Source organism: Denticeps clupeoides, unplaced genomic scaffold (assembly GCF_900700375.1).
Source record: "Denticeps clupeoides unplaced genomic scaffold, fDenClu1.1, whole genome shotgun sequence".
Lineage (NCBI taxonomy): Eukaryota > Metazoa > Chordata > Actinopteri > Clupeiformes > Denticipitidae > Denticeps > Denticeps clupeoides.
In genome coordinates this window covers 43066-62313 of record NW_021629854.1, presented here as the reverse complement: position 1 = coordinate 62313, position 19248 = coordinate 43066, and the positions used below count along the sequence as shown (strand labels likewise).

The 19248-nt window shown below is 41.8% G+C and overlaps 2 protein-coding genes across 2 annotated transcripts; both read right to left on the bottom strand.

Annotated features, from left to right (window-relative positions):
- Positions 1–2345: 2345 nt before the first annotated feature.
- LOC114776063 (kinetochore scaffold 1-like) lies at positions 2346–3936 on the bottom strand. Its single transcript, XM_028966672.1, has 9 exons — positions 3908–3936; positions 3586–3625; positions 3438–3497; positions 3250–3335; positions 3118–3173; positions 2906–2927; positions 2775–2815; positions 2611–2663; positions 2346–2474 (listed from the first exon to the last, which is right to left on the bottom strand). Exons 1-9 carry the CDS (start codon positions 3934–3936, stop codon positions 2346–2348), a joined length of 516 nt encoding a protein of 171 aa, XP_028822505.1.
- A 3511-nt stretch (positions 3937–7447) lies between these two features.
- LOC114776062 (adhesion G-protein coupled receptor G2-like) lies at positions 7448–14891 on the bottom strand. Its single transcript, XM_028966671.1, has 10 exons — positions 14805–14891; positions 13244–13375; positions 10814–10915; positions 10709–10751; positions 10521–10621; positions 10313–10437; positions 9337–9599; positions 8633–8723; positions 8168–8445; positions 7448–8080 (listed from the first exon to the last, which is right to left on the bottom strand). The coding sequence occupies exons 1-10, from the start codon at positions 14868–14870 to the stop codon at positions 7962–7964; spliced, it is 1320 nt and encodes a 439-aa protein (XP_028822504.1). The 5' UTR covers positions 14871–14891; the 3' UTR covers positions 7448–7961.
- Between the last annotated feature and the right edge of the window lie 4357 nt (positions 14892–19248).

The following is a 19248-nucleotide window of genomic DNA, read 5'->3' as shown; positions in this document are numbered from 1 at the left end:
AGAACGGCTCCTCATAACCACATAACACTTTTTTCTTTCCATGAATTCCAGTCATTTGCATTTCATTGTCCTTCGTTGGAAATATAAGTGTTCTGTTTGTATCCTGGCTCCTAGTAATTTCCATGTCGTCATCAGGGACTGAGCCACTAGCAGGCCAGACATTGGAAACAATCTGGTTTAAAGTCAAATCCATGCATGTATTCGCATTGGAAGGAATGAACATGCTGTCTGTTTCTATATTTCCACCAATGACCCCAGTCATCTCCATGCCCGGACAGTCATCTGTGCAATTGTCACTATTGTAAGACGCCAAGCCTGTTCCCGATGGGTCATCATTTGAAAAACGGGTTTTATTCAACTCTTGATTGCCACCAACATCCTTTGCAGCGTTGAGTGAGAAATCATTGACCAACTCTGTGTGTTTCAAGGCAATAATTACCATCTGGTTCCTTGTCATTTCCATGGCATCTGGAATAGGTTTCCCAGTGAACCCAGTCTGGTTTGAGTGACCGTTTGCCTCTATGCATCCACTGATTGCTTCAGTCAGCTCCATGGTCAGTCCATCTTGCAAGAAGTCCACGCCTCTGTGAAAGGACAAACTTTTTCTTGGTTTATTGATTGACATTTTTAGTGAATGAGGCACCAAGCCAACGTTTTTGGAGTCGGTGACCACTGTTTGGCTCCTAGTCAGTTCCATGTCATCAGGATCCAAGTAACCATGAACTCTGGAGTCACTGGCCACAGTCTGGCTTGAAATCGAATTCATATAAATGCTCTGGTTGGAGGGAAGCAGGCTTCCACCTTTGTTGCCACTTGAGTAATTGTTGGCTTCTATGCATCCAGTGATGGCTTCTGTCAACTCCATGGCCTCGCCATCTTGCATGAACTCAACACCTCTATGAAAATGCAAACTTTTTCTTGGTTCATTGACTGTCAGTTTTTGTTCTTCTGTATGCACTGCAACCGTCTGACACTGAGACATCTCCATGCCATTATCTTTATCTGAAAACACAATGGTTTTGTCAAAATTGCAAATGCTCCTGGCAGGCTGTAATGAATAACCCACCATGTGTTTTGAGTCAGTGACCACTGTTTGACTTCTAGTAAGTTCCATGTCATCAGAACCTGAAGAACCAGAAGCTATATAATCTTTGGAGTTGCTGAAAGCTGCCTGGTTTAAGGGCAAATCCATACAAACACTCTGATTTGAGTGAAGCACTGTGTCATTTCTTTTAGCTTCAATGCATGCAGTGACTGCTTCAGTAAGCTCCATGGCTTCATCTTGCATGAAGTCAACAGTTTGGTGAAAGGACAGGCTTTTTCTTGGTTTGTGGACATACTGTTCCTTTTCAGAGCATTTGAAGTTGATTACAACATTCTGTCCTTGCGTAAGTTCCATACCATCACAATCGTCCTTTGAAAAAATAAGGGTTTTATTTGTTTCATCTCTGCCCATATGGGTCACTTCTATATGTCCATGGAGAGCTTTGGTCAGGTTCATGCCCTCACAATCCACCACAGTCTGGTTAGACAACATGCTTCTCCTTACTTCACCAAAAGGCTCCACTTGATCAAAGCCTTTAGATTTGATGTTTACTGTCGAAATACATGGAATTTGTGTGCTGTCAGAATCAGGAAGACACAATGCATTAGCAACGCTGGGAAAGCCACCACCCCAATGTTGATTTCCAAGCTCATGAGTGGATGCACAGGCAGTTTTGGAAAATTGAGTCTCAACTTGCCCTTGAATCCAAAGGACCCACTCACTACTCCAGTAAGCTCCATCCCACACTCATCCGCAGAGAAAATTTTTGTGTTATTGGGATCAAGTCTCAAGGTCTCAGCTCTATTATCCACATCTGTAGTTTTGAATTTGATTGCAACAGTCTGGTTTCTTGTCAATTCCATATCGTCCTCATTGTTGGGCAAAGTTGATTGCTGCGGGCACTTATCCAGTGTAAACCTTGTCCAGGAACATCATAGTGCCCGTGACGAGGCCCTCCACCCTCAGTGTGGATTTTTGTGCGCTCTATCAGTTGTTGTTCTGGATGTCCTGTACTTCTCCTCTTAAGATGAAGACCCTGGGATTGAGAGGTACCTGGACGGTCTGATCTCCTCGATGACAGAACTGGAGGAAGATTTTCTTTGTCGGTTCCAGTAACATAATCAACATTTTTAGGTGCCACATCACACTTTTTGGAATTATCCTTCTGTGAAAAACCTGCTAGGAAGGCTAAAAAGTCAGTATCCCTTTCTACTTGAGTGTGGAATATGCTTTTTCCTGAGTCGTTTCGTTTTTAGAAAGTCCACTGGTCATCTCTGTTCCACAGTCAAGATTCAGGGACTCATTTTAGGTTTGAGTCCTTGTCAATAACAATAGTGTGACAGTGGGTCATGTCCATGTAGGCATCTTCTTCTGCATCAAAAACCTTCGTCTGATCTCCCTGTGCAGTGGGGTCAGTGAAGAACCTGACCTGTTTAATAATACAATTGGGCAAATTGTTAAGGGTGTGCTTAAGATATTTGAAGAATTGTGTCTCATTATAGTATGAATACAATTACGACACAAAATGGTTTAAAAGCCTTCATGTCATTAAAAATGATGATAACCTTGTTGTTTAGCTGTGAGACGTGAAGGGGTGCCATTAACAGGTCATCCATGCCTGTATTAAAAAAAAGAGGAAATTAAGCATGAGCAGATACATTACAAGGCACCACAGTTAGAAATCAGTGCTACAAAACAATATGGCGAACAGAGGAAAATAATTCAGTACCAGAAACGGGCTGAGTCCCATCCTCATGAATATAGATGCCCCTGTATAAACAGTTAATAAACACACAATCTGAATTTTACCACCAATTGGCACAAACATTCATTAACTGCAGTAATCAGATTTAGCCTTACTTTGTGCTCTCAGGATCTGTTCCTGTCAAACAGAAAAGAAAACCAATAATGTAATTTCGCCGAAATGCAACTGAAAGCCTTATTCCCATCAAAGACAAATGTGTTACATTTTAATAGACTTTAAAATAAAAAGGGATAAGAAAAATCAAATCAAATAAAAATATATACAATCTTGTCTCACATTTTAAGACAAAAACCGAATAAAAACATACCGCTGGTGAAAACATCTTGCAAAGGACTCCGTACAGGAGGCGCACCTCTTTCATTACTGGTGGGAGGAGAGGTGATAAATAAACTCTGAGGGTCTTGGTGCACATTTCTAAGCATACGCTGTGAATACTTACTTTGCAAACAAACGAATGTCATTTTTGGAGGCAAAGCTGACCCTACGTGAATTCCGCCTTTTTTCTGTTGGCCTGACATTCTCAGCCTGTTCAAAAAAAAAAACATGAGCAAACAGAAGAGATTTAAAGCATCTGATGGACAATAATCCAACAGGCAGCGTAAACTCATAAAGCTCAGTTGTTGCTACCTGAACCTCTTTCTGGTCTGAGTCAGAGAGTCTGGTGGAAGGGCGAGGTGCTTTTAAAATCTGGTAAAGCAGCAGATGTACGAAACAACAAAAGTAAATAACAAACAAAAATAGGCCTGATATTGTCATAAATCTATAAACTACGCACCGATGAAATCCTCCTTCTGCTTGACCCAGCAGGTTCAAAACTGAAATTGATAGAACGATTAGGTCAGTTTTTAGTTTTTTTATTTAGATGGGTGTGCGCTGAGTATCACTTTCACATGATATGTAGGATGAATAGGGATGGGTCAATAAGTAAAAACAAAGACTATATGAGCATGAATAAACGTCAACAAAAATTATACAGATAATATACACGACAGAGCGCTCACATTGATCTTCTGTTTCCCAAAGGATTTATTGAAAGGACATACAGTCCTTTCTGGCCTAGAGTAATAACGCAGCTAACAAGGCATCGATGTACTCACTCGAATCTCAGGGTTTCGGTGGGATCCATTACAGGCTGATAACGGAAGCCCACTCGGTCTTCAGAAGGATCACTGACGGCGCAGGGTTTATCAACGTAAAAAAAAATATATTATTAAAAACGGTCAACGTGGAGAACGGACCACGGACAGAAATTAAATACAGGCCTGCTAGCATTAGCTTGCTAACTATTAACACCTGAACGCGTTTTCACGCCTGCGACTGGACGTTGTGACTCGCGTGTGCGTGCGTTTTTAGAACAATAATTCATTTTGGGGTTTGAACCGTCTACTTACGTCTAGGCCGCTTGCATTTGACAGCCCTTTTCTGGTGTGTACGAGTCGCTGTTGTTAGACAGCTCCGGCAGTTTGAATTTAACCGCTCCCGGTGCTGTCATGCGCAGTAGCGCCGTTTGGGTTCTACGGGACCCCGCCACAGACCTTGTTGCCAAATCCGCGTAATATCCACGATGCGCACTTTTTTTTTTTACATCAATTTTTTCTTTTTTTTTTGGCAATGGATGGTCGTCGATCCCACTACAAGCTAACCCAAGGGGCCTTAAAAATACGAACACTGGTTGTGTCGCGCTCTGCCTACATCTTCACAAAAACAAGCCATGGCATTGGTTGCCTGGTTTTATTCAAGATTCAACATTGATTGCAAATTCATATGAAAAAATTTGACAAGAAAATTAAATGAAGATCATTATTTCCCCGTGACGGTCACTTGCCGCCTTAGGGACGATTGGCCCTTATATTTATTTTTTCTAATAATAAACTAAGAAGTAGCGCCGGGACACGGGGGGTAGAAGCCTAGATGGTACCACACTCGCCTACGAACTGGAAGACAAATCCCACTTACTACCATTGTGTCCCTGAGCAAGACACTTACATTTACCTTTACAGCATTTATCAGACGCCCTTATCCAGAGCGACTTACAATCAATAGTTACAGGGTCAGTCCCCCTGGAGCAACTTAGGGTTAAGTGTCTTGCTCAGGAACCTGGGTCTTCTGAATCATAGGCGAGTGTGTCCCTGTTACTACTAATTGTAAATCGCTCTGGATAAGGGCGTCTGATAAATGCTGTAAATATAAGTAATAAATTAAGGATAAAGTATATTAGGCGCGCACAGAACCAGATCAAAATTACCCATAAACTGTTTTGTAGGTGGAGAACGTCACGAAAACACTGCGAACGAAACATCGCACGTTCCACCGACAACCAGGAGGGGGCACCAACGACAAGTCCCGCAACCGGAAGTGACGATTATTTTTTTACCCTTTCAAATTTCCCAAGCGCGGCGCGCGCCGAAGCGCTTTCCTCGGATGTAACGTTGTCGCGGCGGCCATTGGGTAAAGGAGCACGGTGATCGTTTATTAAATATATATATGCTGACTGAGATGATTGTGATCGCGTCGAACTTTTCTTGCAGTCGACCACTGCTCGCTGAAATGAAGAAGGCCGGACAAGGTGAACCCAAGACGACAGTCACCAAAGCTCTCGGCGACAACCCTGCCAGGTAAAAATAAAAAACAACAACATCAACACGCACACAATTCCACAGCCCAGGGCTTCAACTAACTAACCGGCGATTCTGTCTCTTCTCAGGAAAATTCCGCCCGGAAAGTCCCTCAAAGCGTGAGCGCCGTTTATTTCCCCAAATTGGCCGTAAGATCCCCAGCGGGCGACGTCCTGTCTGAACGCCGCCTGTCCGTCTTTCCTCAGACCCTCGACCCGGTATGCCGCGCAGAACGAGCTGAGGGAACACAACCAGCTGCTGGCGTCGACCAACGAGGCTTTACAAAAGCGGCTCCACGAAATGCAGGTGCGTGTTCGCAGAAGGAAAGTCTCTGTCGTTTCATTTTGCGTTTGTCAACCAACTCTCAGCACCACTGGCTTAATGGCATATAAAGCAGGTTTACCTGAAACTAACCTTTTTACAAGTTAAACTGGCTAAAAACAATGGCGATATTGCATTTTTTGTTTTTTTTTTGCACAGCAACACTGGTTTAGGTTTGTTTTATTGTCAGATTCTTGCCTGCTACACACCCCGAGCTCAACTTGACATCCTTTTTACACCGATTGCATTCCTTCGTATGTGTAGAGTAAATGTTCTACGCTGGAGCAGGAGCGTAGTGTTCTCAGGGGGGAAAACGAAGACATTCTGAAGCGTCTGAGGGAATGCCACGTTCTTCTTGTGGCCGAAAACATTGACCCTGGTAAGATACAAAGTAGCCTCTTTTATTGATTTTTTTTTTTTTTTTTTAACCTCTTGCTCACTCATTCATATATAGGTGTGTGTATGTGCATAATATTTCAGTAATGACTGTATTAACCTTTCAGTGGTGGGAGAGAAAATATGTCAGACATCGGCCCAAGATGAAGACTGAGAAGGGCGACAATGGTAACGCTATGCCACCATTCTGACAGTCAACGATAGAAGCCTAATAACTTTCTTTCTCTTCAGATTGTGATATTACTGATATTTGAAATTGGCGACACTGTTTTAAATGTCTGTGCAATATTCATTGCTTTTTTTTTTTTTTTAATCATCATTGTTGTTATTTGTATGAACCATTAGAACCTTTCGGCAAGTTTGCTGGCTGAGCTGAAGAGGTTTGACTGCACGATGACCGACCTGAAGACACAGATGCTGGTGAGTGTCTGCAGGGTGAAGATCCTGTTGTCCTTCAAGTGATAATAGCAGTGAAGGTGAAGTGATTGTCACTTTCTTACACAGCAGCACAGCACACGGTGCACACAGTGAAATTTGTCCTCTGCATTTAACCCATCACCCTGAGTGAGCAGTGGGCAGCCATGACAGGCGCCCGGGGAGCTGTGTGGGGACTGTGCTTAGCTCAGTGGCACCTTGGCGGATCGGGATTCGAACCGGCAACCTTCTGATTACGGGACCGCTTCCTTAACCACTAGGCCACCACCTAGAAATCAAATATTGCTGTGTGAGGATCGAACTCATGACCTTCAGATTATGAGACTTACACACTACCTACTGCACTAACAAGGCTTGCATGGTGAATGCTGGAAATGTAAGGCGAATCGGGGTGAAACGTTTTAAATTAAGCTCTTATTCATGCCCCCAGGAGATTAAAAACCACATGAAGGAGGTTAATGAAGCCCGAGAGAAACTGAAGGTGAATTCTGCGTCCTACATCTCGGAGGTTAAAGAAATGGAACTAGCTCTGGAGGAAGCAGAAGCGCTGTTACAGTGAAAGATTTTATTGTTTTATTTATTATTGAAATAATAATTGTAATTAAATGTTCTTTTTGACTGGTCTTTTCTTTATTTATTCATTCTTGAGTTTGATGATAATACAACAAAGGATATCCATGCTTTATTCTATGAAATCATTCATGTATTAGGACATAATTTAACACACAAGAAAATGCATCAAGAAAGCACTGATCCTGCTATTCTGGTCTGACACTGGTATTTAAAATAATGTGGTTGAGACTGTTTCTGAGGTGGGGGAAAAAAAGAAGCCTTATCCAGAGCAACTTACAATCAGTAGTCAGGGACAGTCCCCCTGGACACACTCAGCGTTAAATGTCTTGCTCAGTAAGTGGGGTTTGAACCTGGGACTTTGTGGTCTTGGCTTATAGGCTACTACCACCACTCAAACAAATTAAGACATTTAAGCAAACATTTATAAATACAAGCATAATAATATACAAGCCATATTGATATTATGCATAATTTTATATATATTTATATATAAATAAAAGACACTGTATACTATGTATACTGCTCTGTTGGCAACAAACATCTTGAATTTGGAAAGAGCCTAAAAGTGACAGTCACGCCTCTTTTCTATTTATCTGTTTATCAGTTGAGCCACTGAGGCTCTTCATACTGCAGCTAAAGACCTAAAGATCTATTTTAAGACCCTACTTTTTTTTTTTTTTTACAATAGTGATGTTCATAGCCAGGGTCCTAGTGAACCAGTAGCAGAATGAAGAACAGCAGAGCAACATGATAGCGATAGTAGTAGATAATGACAGAAAATGCTTTTCAAACGTGTCCGATGTGGATCAAATCATTTTTTGACTACATATGGATTGTCGAAAATGTTTAATGTAGATACTGAGGTGTTCGTTTGGCTGCTTTGGACAGGTGCCATGTTGGTTTTGTAGTAGTACAGGAACAAGATGAACCCTTTGAGGAATTAACATTTTTAAGATGAAACATTTTAGAAACATTTTGAAACATTTTAATGCCAAAAAAACACTTTTTGCTGCCCACCTTGAAAGGAGTTGAGGATGGTGAAGATGTAGTAGGATGGAACCCGCAAGGCTCCGTAACTGAAGAAGGCAAAGCCCCAGCTGAGACCCAGGCTGCAGAAGAGGCCGACAATGGTGAAGATGCCTGCTCTGCCGGACAACTGCGAGCTGCCAATTTTACTGCGAAGGAGGTGGAGCCAGTGCAGCATGATGATGAAGGTGATGAAGGTGAAGAGGAAGATCAGGCTGTAGTAACTGGTGTTCACCACATAGTGAAGGAAGGAGTCCGTGATCCAGCACCTGGTGGAAAAGACGTGTGTGTGTGTGTGTGTGTATATATATATATAAACACAGATATTAATCAATATTAGAGTTATGTTTCTTTTAAAGTCTTCAAAACACAGTCCTACTAATATTCTCTTTTTTTTTGTACTAAGTACTGGTGTTATTGTTGATATGAAAAGCGATGCAAATAACGTGCACTCACATACTGACACTGTTTCCAGAATATGTGGTGATCGTCAGGTTGCCGTACTTCCCGACTGAGAAAATTCCCATCACCACAAACATGGAAGGAGCTGAGGAGATGGGAAAGTTCATTTGTTCCTGAACTTCTGAAAAAAGCACAACTATGCTGTGTATCATATTGTCCATGGGTGCTAGTAGCCTAGTGGGTAACACACTTGCTAATGAACCAGAAGACCCAGGTTCAAATCCCGCTTACTACTATTGTGTCCCTGAGCAAGACACTTAACCCTAAATTGCTCCAGGGGGACTGTCCCTGTAACTACTGATTGTAAGTCGCTCTGGATAAGGACGTCTGAAAAATTCTGTAAATGTAAATGCTGTAAATGTCCTGTGTAGATTTTCACCACAGTATTTACATAAACAGATAAAATAAATTGAATTACAATAGACTGGTGGAATTAAATAATTCAGAATGGGGAAGTTAGTGAGCTGGTTCCTGCCTTTCAAATTTATATTGTGTTATGGGTGACAGAAAACATTCAAATCAAATATTTTTTTTATTAATCTTCAGTGGGTCAATAGCTTTATTTTTTACATTTTGTGACATTGTTGAGAAGCCAATTTGGAAAAATCTTGATTTGGAACAAGTATCACATACATAAAAAAAAGACATCGATTATTAAAGCAGATGATAATGGATTGGAGGAGGAGATGGAAACTCACCCCACCCGGCGATGCAGACCTTCACCATGTAGTTGTGGATGTCTGATGAGGAATACCTGTAGATTTGCAGGCAGAGGTGGAATGCCTCCACCGCAAACCAGTTAAAAGAAGACAACATGAAGTAATGCATGAGGCTGGCGACGGCCTTGCATAAGATAACGTTATTCAGGTTGGTCATCCATGTGTTTGACAGGAACAGGAGGTTCAGTAGGAACAAGGCCACGAAAAGGTTGGCGAGGATCTTGGAACCGTGTCTGGTGTTTCTGTGACATGAAGGACAAGGTCATTAGAATCTGTTGTTTTACAGTCCAGTCATTAGTCAAACACCAACAAGACATAGCGAGGACAGTTGAGAAGATCATCGGAGTCTCTCTTCCCTCCATGACAGACATTCACCCCACACACTGCATCCGAAGCACACCCCTCACACTCTGACACACACAAACTACCTCCTCTATGAGGTACATCGTAACATTTTTTAAAGTCATTAATTGTCACGTCACACATGGTGCACGTAGTGAAATGTGTCCTCTATATTTAACCCACCACCCTAGTGATCAGTGGGCAGCCATGAAAGGACCCTTGATCAAGAGGACCTCAGTATGGGATTTGAACCCGAAACCTTTCGATTATTGAACGCATTGGCAGGTGCACGGTTCCATTTTGCGCAGCGGCATCATTGCACTGCTTCTTCTGTTTGGACGTCATGCAGTCTGGTTTGTCAATGTCACACACGTGCACTCTATGTCAGTATGTGACTTTGTTTAAATGTCACATGTAGCACCAGGTTCTGGAAAAATGTTGCTTCGTTTCACTATGTACTCTCCAACCTGTAATTAGCTGAAATTACAATAAAGCTCACTTGAACTTGAACTTGAAATAGTTTAAAGATGTCGGTATTTTGTTGAATTTAAGCCAATCAGATGGTAGACAAAGGCACAGGCTTCTGGCTTCGGCTTCAATAAGTTCCACGTACCTGACCACAGCATGCTTCAGCAGTGCAATGCCAAGGAAAAACATTGACATCCCGCACCCAATGTAGGTGATGTACGTCAGCGTGTCCAAGTCCACTTTGGAGATGTAATTGGATGGATCCTGAGTCTGACGTACAGAATGAAAGCGTCCAGCTGAGAACCAGTGCAGCATGCCGTGATGATCTTAGTAAAGCGGGGGCGACCACATACCATCAGCACAGCAAAGAAAGTCAGGTGGGAACATTCACAGGTTACAGTGCCATTTAACAGGCTTGTGAAGCAGCCGTCAGTTGTCCAGTTGGTTGCATTTCCTAGGGGGTAATATAATTCCCCTCAGCCGTCTTTAAACTAACAATCATTCGAAATGCTTTAATAGAACCACGAAATAATCACAATACCTTCTCCATCCCAGGATGAGCAAGTGTAGTTTCTTGTCCCCTCCTGTGAAAAACGAGTATTGGATGAGGACTACTTTCAAGGCATTTAAAAATATATTCATGTACCTTGTCCAATTTGATGTTTAGTCTGATTGGATTGGAGAGATTAGAGACATTCACTCCCATCTCAATGGCATAAATGGAATTATAGAGAGTATTCTGAGTATCCTAAAGACAAACAAATGAAAAACGTTGTGTAGAAATTTATGGAACTCTAACAGAATTAAAAGATTGAAAAGTATCATTTTAAATAAAAACAATCATTCTGAAGCAAGAATTGTGAAGAATTGTGTGACAGAGTTGTTGGTTGAGGATTATATGGAGTTGGCATTTGCAACCTGTGACCTGTGTATGAGCTACTTTAATCGAAACATTAATATTCTTTTTCTTAATATACTGATCAGTATATAAGTTACAACATTCTTGCAGTTCCATATATAGTTCCTGACAAAAGTCTTGTTGCTTGTGTGCAAATTGACCTCAAGTGCCGCTGCAATCTATTTTTCATCAAGATTTGTTTTACAAGAAATGGCTCATTTTATTCCCAATAGCTTTTGTAATAATGTTTCATAATAATTTTGTAATAACAGTGCAAAACGAAACTGTCAAAAAGTATTCTGATATTCAAAGCTTGGTAAAACCCATTGAGTCAATTTTGACTCAATGTGTTGATGCCTTGTCATTAGGTCTCAGGTGTGTATAAAAACCCCAGTACACTAGACCTTCACATCAACTGCAACTAGACCTCTGCAAACATGCCGAAGATGCACCCTGAGACTAAAGTGGTGATTATCAAGAGGCTGATTATCAAGACACCTTCAATATATCTCAGCGGCAAGTACAGAGGATAAAAAAAGATTTGAAGAGACTGGAGACGTTTTTGACAAGCCCAGGTCAAGCCCAGGTCAAGCTAGGAGACTAAAAATTCCTTCTTCACGGGGTCTCCGATTCCAATCATGTCTGTTCTCCGTTGTTGTCCCTGGCTGGTGGAACAACCTGCCCTCCTCCACACGACTAGCCGAGACTATCACCACTTTTAAGAAGAAGGTGAAAACCCTCTTATTCCAAAAATTTACAGACAAATCTAACACTTACACACGCACATGCGTACACATTGAACAAACAAATACAAAATGTATAAATACATTATAATTTTTCTTAGTCTAGCACCCAACAATCTCCGAGCATGCTCTTCAATGACAAGTCTAAGCCTTATCAGGGCTCTTAGTTTGTAGACTCGATATTCTATAGAAATTGAACGAGAATTGCTGGTGTCTTCCTCTTGTAAGTCGCTTTGGACAAAAGCGTCTGCTAAATAAAGTAAAGTAAAGTAAAGACCCCGCAAGACAACTGCTCGAGAGGACCGTTTGTTGGCTTGAAAATCCAAGGCCAGCGCATTTTCCACTGCAGCAGAGCTCCACGAGACCTGGTCACCTGAAGTCCCTGTGTCAACCAAAACAGTTTGTCGGATTCTGTCTCGAAATGGCCTCCATGGTCGAAACAGTGCCCAGAAGCCGGCACTAAACAAAAGACAATTGATAAACCGTGTGGCATTTGCCAAGGCCCACAGCCTGCTAAAAGGATGGACGCTGGAAAAGTGGCAGAAGATGGATATTTCAGATGAATCTTCTGTTGACTTACACCACAGTCGCTGCAAATATTGCAGGAGACCTACTGGAGCCCGCATGGATCTGAGATTCACCCACAAAACTCATGGTCTGGGGTTACATCCAGTATGGGGCTGTGCAAGAGATCTGCAGGGTGGAAGGCAACATAAATAGTCTGAAATACCAAGAAATCTTAGCTACCTTTTATATTCCCAACTATTCAGAACCAAATTCTGCAGCAGGGTGGTGCTCCATCACATACTTCCATCTCCACATCAAAGTTCCTCAAGACGAAGGAGATCAAGATGCTCCAGGATTGGCCAGCCCAGTCACCAGACATGAACATCATTGAGCATGTGTGGGGCAGGATGAAAGAGGAAGCATGGAAGACGAAACCAAAGAATATCGATGAACTCTGGGAGGCATGCAAGACTGCTTTCTTTGCTATTCCTGATGACCTCACCAGTAAATTGTATGAATCCTTGCCAAACCACATGGATGCAGTCCTTCAAGCTCATGGAAGTCAAACAAGATATTAAATTTGGATCTCACAGCACCACTACTTAATTAGCTGTCATATTTTTGTATTTGCAGTAAATTTGTTCAATTTCTGTATAGGCAACAAAACCTTTGTCTTTTTGTCTTGATTAAATTATAAATCTTTTTTCAGTGAAATAATGCATTGAAATGCATAAAACATCATTTGGTAGGGTTTTAGCTTTTCATATGAGCTATTTCTAACACCAATTGATCAATTAAAAGTCAGGTTAATAGCAGGTGTTTTTACAAAATAGATAAGCAACAAGACTTTGTCAGGGACTGTATAGCATGCTATATATTATAGCTATATATTATTATTTTAATATGTTAATGAGGTAATAATGCATACCTGTCCCAAGTTTGGGAATTTAAACACACCAGCAAATGTAGTATTCTGGGAACGAAAAGCTATCTCAAATGCTTCCTTTGGAACAGATAGTGAAATGGGATACTTTGAGAATACATCTTCAGACTCAACAATCTGCAAAGTGACCAAAAAGTGAATTTAAGCAAAAATTGTTCCTCAAGAAGGGTAGGGAAAAATCTTGAAAATGTTAACAGTATTAATGTTAAGCAGAACCCAGCTTAAAAATCCTTATTACATGTTTTACAAAAGTAGCCATTACATACTATGCAGACCTGAAACTGATATATGTAACCTGAGCCAAACACTAGTGTTAGAATGAAATGTATATTCTTCTCCAGGTGAACAGGTCTTGTTCAATAATATCACAGAAATCCTCTGGGTTTCCTTCCTTTGTCCAAATGCGTGTACACTAGGTGGAGTGGTGACTCTAAGCTGACTCAAGGTGTGCGGTGGGGCTGGTACCCCACCCTGGGTAAGTCCAGCGTCCCATATATTGGGGCAGTGGTGGCCTATCGGGTAAGGAAGCGGGCCCTGTAATCAGAAGGTTGCCGGTTCTAATCCCGAACGGTCAGGTGCCACTCAGGTGCCACAGAGCAAAGCGCCGTCCCCACACACTGCTCCCCTGGCGCCTGTCATGGCTGCCCATGCTCACCAAGGGTTAAAATGCAGAGGACACATTTCGTTGTGTGCTGTGTATCACAATGACTTTCACTTCACTTTCAAAACCCCTCTGGGGTTTGAGGGAATTGATTGAATGGGCAGAGCTGTTGACGCTCAGACTGTGACTGTTGATTGCAGATTGGACAACATCACTGTGACTATTGATGAAATTAGATGCCATCTATTGAGAAAATCAATGTTGGCTGTCGATGAGTGTGGACACTGAGCTGAAATTCACAGCTTTTCTGCATGGATTACCCAAACAAACCCATCCGATCAGTTTTTGGCCTCCCTAAATGAGCAGTGGCCTCGACCTTGGCCACTGTTGATCCAAACACCCCCATCCCAAGGACATTCCCACCCCTGTCCAACGCATCCGTCAGCTTCATATCCCCGTGTGGAGGGGCAGGTCTGATGACCAGCGCCCCCAGTGCGGCGGGTGACTTTTTATGTTGGTTCATGTAGCTGAGGTGTTTTTTTTTCAGTTCCTACAATGTACTCCTATTGCAGCCCAGTCTAAGCCTGAATCACATGCCTCCCCATGTGATTCAGGTTTTCTCTGTTTTTTCCTGACCTGTCTACCCCCATATGTGATGTTTGTGTATGTGTACAGCAGGGTTGATGGTCAGTTTTTTATTTTTGCTGATACTTGTGACATGGTGTATTGCAACCGCAATAAAGAGTTCTCATCTCAAGGATCTCATGTGAACCCTGACTACAGGCATACAGGCTGCTAGGCTAATAAGGTATGAATGGTAACTTCTTTTCCATTCTTCAGACAATGACCCACCATGGTTTTAACAAATACATCAGTGGTTTCGTTTCTAAATGAAAGCGATCATTGAGGATTCACATTGTGGACTGTATTGTGGGGAATACTTACACTTAAATTGTCACTCTGCACAATGGACAGCGTTTGAACAGTACTTATGTTGTTTGCTTTCACCATGACCCCGGAGACGGGCCCTATGGAAATGGCGGCGGCCTGTCAAGTTGCCCATCATGTCCGCCACAGAGCGCAAAGTCTTTCATGGCCGTACTGTTGAGAGAATTGCCAAAATGAGGGTCTGTGCATGATACTTAGATTCCATAAAATGAACAAAAGCATAGCAGCATTTGCTTACGCAGCATCTTTGGGAGATATTGCGCTGCCCTTTTCATCTCCAATGTAAAATTCACTTTTAGCACACTTAGGGGTTCGCAGGATTCCCCCACAATCGACATTTTAAGTCATTGTTCAGGTCGATCCTGTATCCGAAGGACTGTGAATATACTGAATGGTTGAAAAACAGATACATAGTAAATGCCAAATAAAAAAAAATGAGCGTAATCATTTAACAGAATTCTCAAAAATTAAGCAACTCTGGTTCAACGAAGCTCTCCTACATCGGTTGCATCTGTCATCAAACGTCGCCCCTTTACACAAGGTATCTGTATTCACAGATCGAGTGGCTGTAAACCAAGTCCACATTGCATTTGAGAAGGCAACACATTTGCTCACATTTATGCATCACTCAAATCAAACATTTCTTGAACGAATTTATCTGTCTGACCACCAATTTACTCATCACTTACCATTTTCTCCATACAGTTTAACAAGACATGGACAAGTTGCTTTTACTAGAAATTTCTATATGATATGAAGTCCCCTCTTTGTACAGCCAATACCCCCAGTGCCTGAAATAAAGGCGTTTCTGTAAAGAACCACGACATCACATTTTATTTAATTGCAGTCAACAGTCTTACTTACATCAGTTAACGGTGGTGCAATGTGTAAGATTTTTTGTTTTGAATTTTCATCGAAGTAACCGTCATTATCAAGAGAATGTGAAGAATGATGCCGAAGATGTCAGCGTGTGTTGTTGCCGTTATTTAATATAAGCAGGACTCACAAATGATGACGTTCGCGTGAGATTGGTGGGGGCGACGGTGGGGACGGGCAGTGCGCAGGTGCTCCAGCGGCGGCCAAGAGCATTGGCTGCAGCACTGTGAGGCCTGTGCCTACCCGATTTGGTAAGGATAGGGCTAGGGTTAGGTTATGGCCGTACCATGTGGCTGTCGGGGTAACCATGCGCAGTCCAAATTGGGTTACCGGTCTACATTTTTGTCTGGTAAACACTCTCTAAGTGTGAGCAATGCCAAGAAGGTGTATCTCATGAGAGGACTTGAGAGCCCTGTTTTCAGTGTTCGTCTCAAGAAAGAATGAAAAAAAAAAAAAAGTGAAACACAGCAAGCGCGCGGTGACAGAATGAATTGTGTCCTCGGCTTTTGCTCAGTGGCACCTCAGTGACACCTTGGCGGTTCTAGGCCATTGCACTCCACTGCACTGCCCTCAAGAAGTGCTAGTGAGTGGACTTACTGTAATACCAAGATCCACCCTCAGAGATGAGAAGACAAAACGCTGCCACGAGATCGTATCCTGTCAGCTGGTGGGTTGTGAAGTGATTGTCATTGTGATACACAGCACAGCACACGGTGACACCAACGAAATGTGTCCTCTGCTTTTAAACCGTAGTGAGCAGTGGGCAGCCATGAGCAGTGTGTGGGGCAACCTTCTGATCACGGGGCCGCTTCCTTAACCACCACTACACTGCACCACTGAAAACGACACACACTGCGTCGTTTACCAGGGCGAGGAGTTTGCCAGAATCTTACATGTTGCACCTTTAACAGTATTCAATACAAACACTAAGTGCATTTCTCAATAATGACAATATTTTAGTAGTATTTTAAAGTCTGTATATGTTCAAAACAGAACGTATCCGATTTATGACAACATTCAACTCACCGTCAGCAGTCATTGTAGTATTGTTGGTATCAAATGACCAACCACAGTTCGTCCCTGTCAATGCAATAAGTTTATGTTATTAAAAGATTGGTTACATGTGTCATAACTATTGTGAAACTGTATAATTATGGCAATTGAATTATTTGAGATAATTGTTATTATTTCTTGTAGTTTAGACCCCTGAACTGGTGACTGGTTGACCGTTGTTGATTGTTAATTAAGAAATCAAACACAATTATAATTAAAATGTGATGATGAGACTCCCACATTCCAAGACAACTTTTGCACAGATTTACCTGAGGACGTATTTGAGCAGAAAGGAATGATGAAGTCCTGTGTAGCCCTTCATCAACTGTGGTTGTGTTCGAGCAGACGGTATTGCTGCTATTATTCGAATCACCACTCGAACCTGCAGCGCAACAAAGAGACACCATACAGCATGAGTACATCAGTCTGGGACAGGCAGGCAGCACAATGGCTGGGGCTGTTTACACCGAATTATGGTATGGTGATAGTAGCTAGTGGGTAAACACACTCGCTATGAACCAGAAGACCAGGGTTCAAATCCCACTTACTACCTTTGTGTCCTGAGCAAGACACTTAACCCTAAGTTGCTCCGGGGGGACTGTCCCTGTAACTACTGATTGTAAGTCACTCTGGATAAGGGCATCTGATAAATGATGTAAATGTAAATGAATCGCTTCAGCAGGGTCCATCTGCTGAAGGTCTGAAGGACAAGGACCTGAGACAACCCCACTCTGGAGCTAGTGCTACATCTGACCTGATCATGCACAGTGGCCATCATTGGCCTGTGATTAACGCAACCATAGTGATAAGTACCACAATAATCTCCTGTGTGATACAAGGAAATTGCACGTTGTGTGAAATCTTATTGGAGATGTCGCGCCAGCGCTTTGGCAAGTCTGGGACGTATATCCTGAAAAGACGGAAACAAAGTCTGACCAGTACAGAACGTTTTCAGGGAGTGGGGAGGGGGTTGTGTAATATTGACATTCTAGTTTACGACTGACAGGACAATGTGGAAATGTCCAAAGCCTTCTAAAGTTCACAAAGAAAGCTGAAGAGATACAGACACTTTCAGGTAAACAGGAAATAAAAGGAAAGTAGATTTAAAGCGATATCTCCAGACAGCAAGTTTGCTAGTGTCGTTTAATAATTTTTACTCCTGCTTGCTTTCTACATTAAACCCTGGATGTCGATCCTAATGCTCACAAACCTGCATGAGCAGAAAGTGGCTCAAAGTGACTGAAAGCAAATGTTCTACATTCCTTAGCTGAGATTACAGTAATTTGCAAACACAGCAGCACAAAGGACATTAAGAAACTGGTCAAGATTAGTATGGTTTTTATGACTTACCAATGAAGTATTTTACTTTGCACCATATTTCTGCTGTAAAACAATCATCCTGATTAATGAAAATGTAGCACTGATCCTATGCACTGAACTATGCTGGAGGATTGTCTTTCCCACGCCTCTCCAGCTAAGTCTGGTTGTTTAGCCTCTGCTGCATTTTCTCTGATTGAACACATTTCATTAAAATTGTTAATTTAATTAATTACATTTCTTAAAACAATATTTGGATATTCTTTCAAACTAATTTAATTAAGGAGCTTAACTGATGTTAAAAAAAACTGTTAGATGCAGAATCTCAAAAAAATGGGGTGTTGCATGGAATGTATAACCTAACTGCGGGATGCAGTGTGAACGACCGTTTGTCTTCCCCAGCAAGATGATAAATTCTGCAGCCATTTCATGCAGTAATGCCTCAGACAGGAATTGACAGGCAATTTTTTTGATGGACAATGCAATTACCCCCCGTTTCTTAGATTTCAAACTAAGTGCTGATTCAGATCAGAATTCAGATGTGAATTGCGTGTCACATGGAACTATGTGCATTTTGATATTTTCATGTGGTAATGCATTGCTCCTGTCTTTGAGCACCTCACTAGCCGTGTGTTCCCAATTGAAAATAATCAAAATGAGCATGTTAAATGAATATTCCTTTAATTCTGGCAGCCCCAATGACACCAAACTCATATATGAATGAATAACAACAGAAAAATGTAATCTTTGTATTATGCAGTAGAAAAGAGTATTTTTGTCTTACCAGCGAATTTGCCATTTTCTTTATCTGTAAAACAAAGAGTCAGCACATTAAGTAGTGTATACGTGTATTCAGAAGTGTGTTCAGCAGCCAGCTCAGCCAGTAATGCTTCCGTAAATTGCTCATCATCTGAACAGCCACGAGACACATTGGTATGGATCATTTTCTGAAATACTGACATCCAGAGGTTTTAACACCTCAGTCGGTACATTTATGGCAGGTAAGATGTTAGATAAGCGTGCATAATCTGCAAGTTTGTCTTGATGCATGGCTGTAGATCCACGCTTCAGATTGGCAAGTGTTACTAGGAATGGAGGGAAACAGCGGACATATGGGATGGAACAGGAATGGGATTAAATCATCCAGAAATATGAAGTGGAGTCAATATGACTGCTTTTTACAGGACCAGTAAAG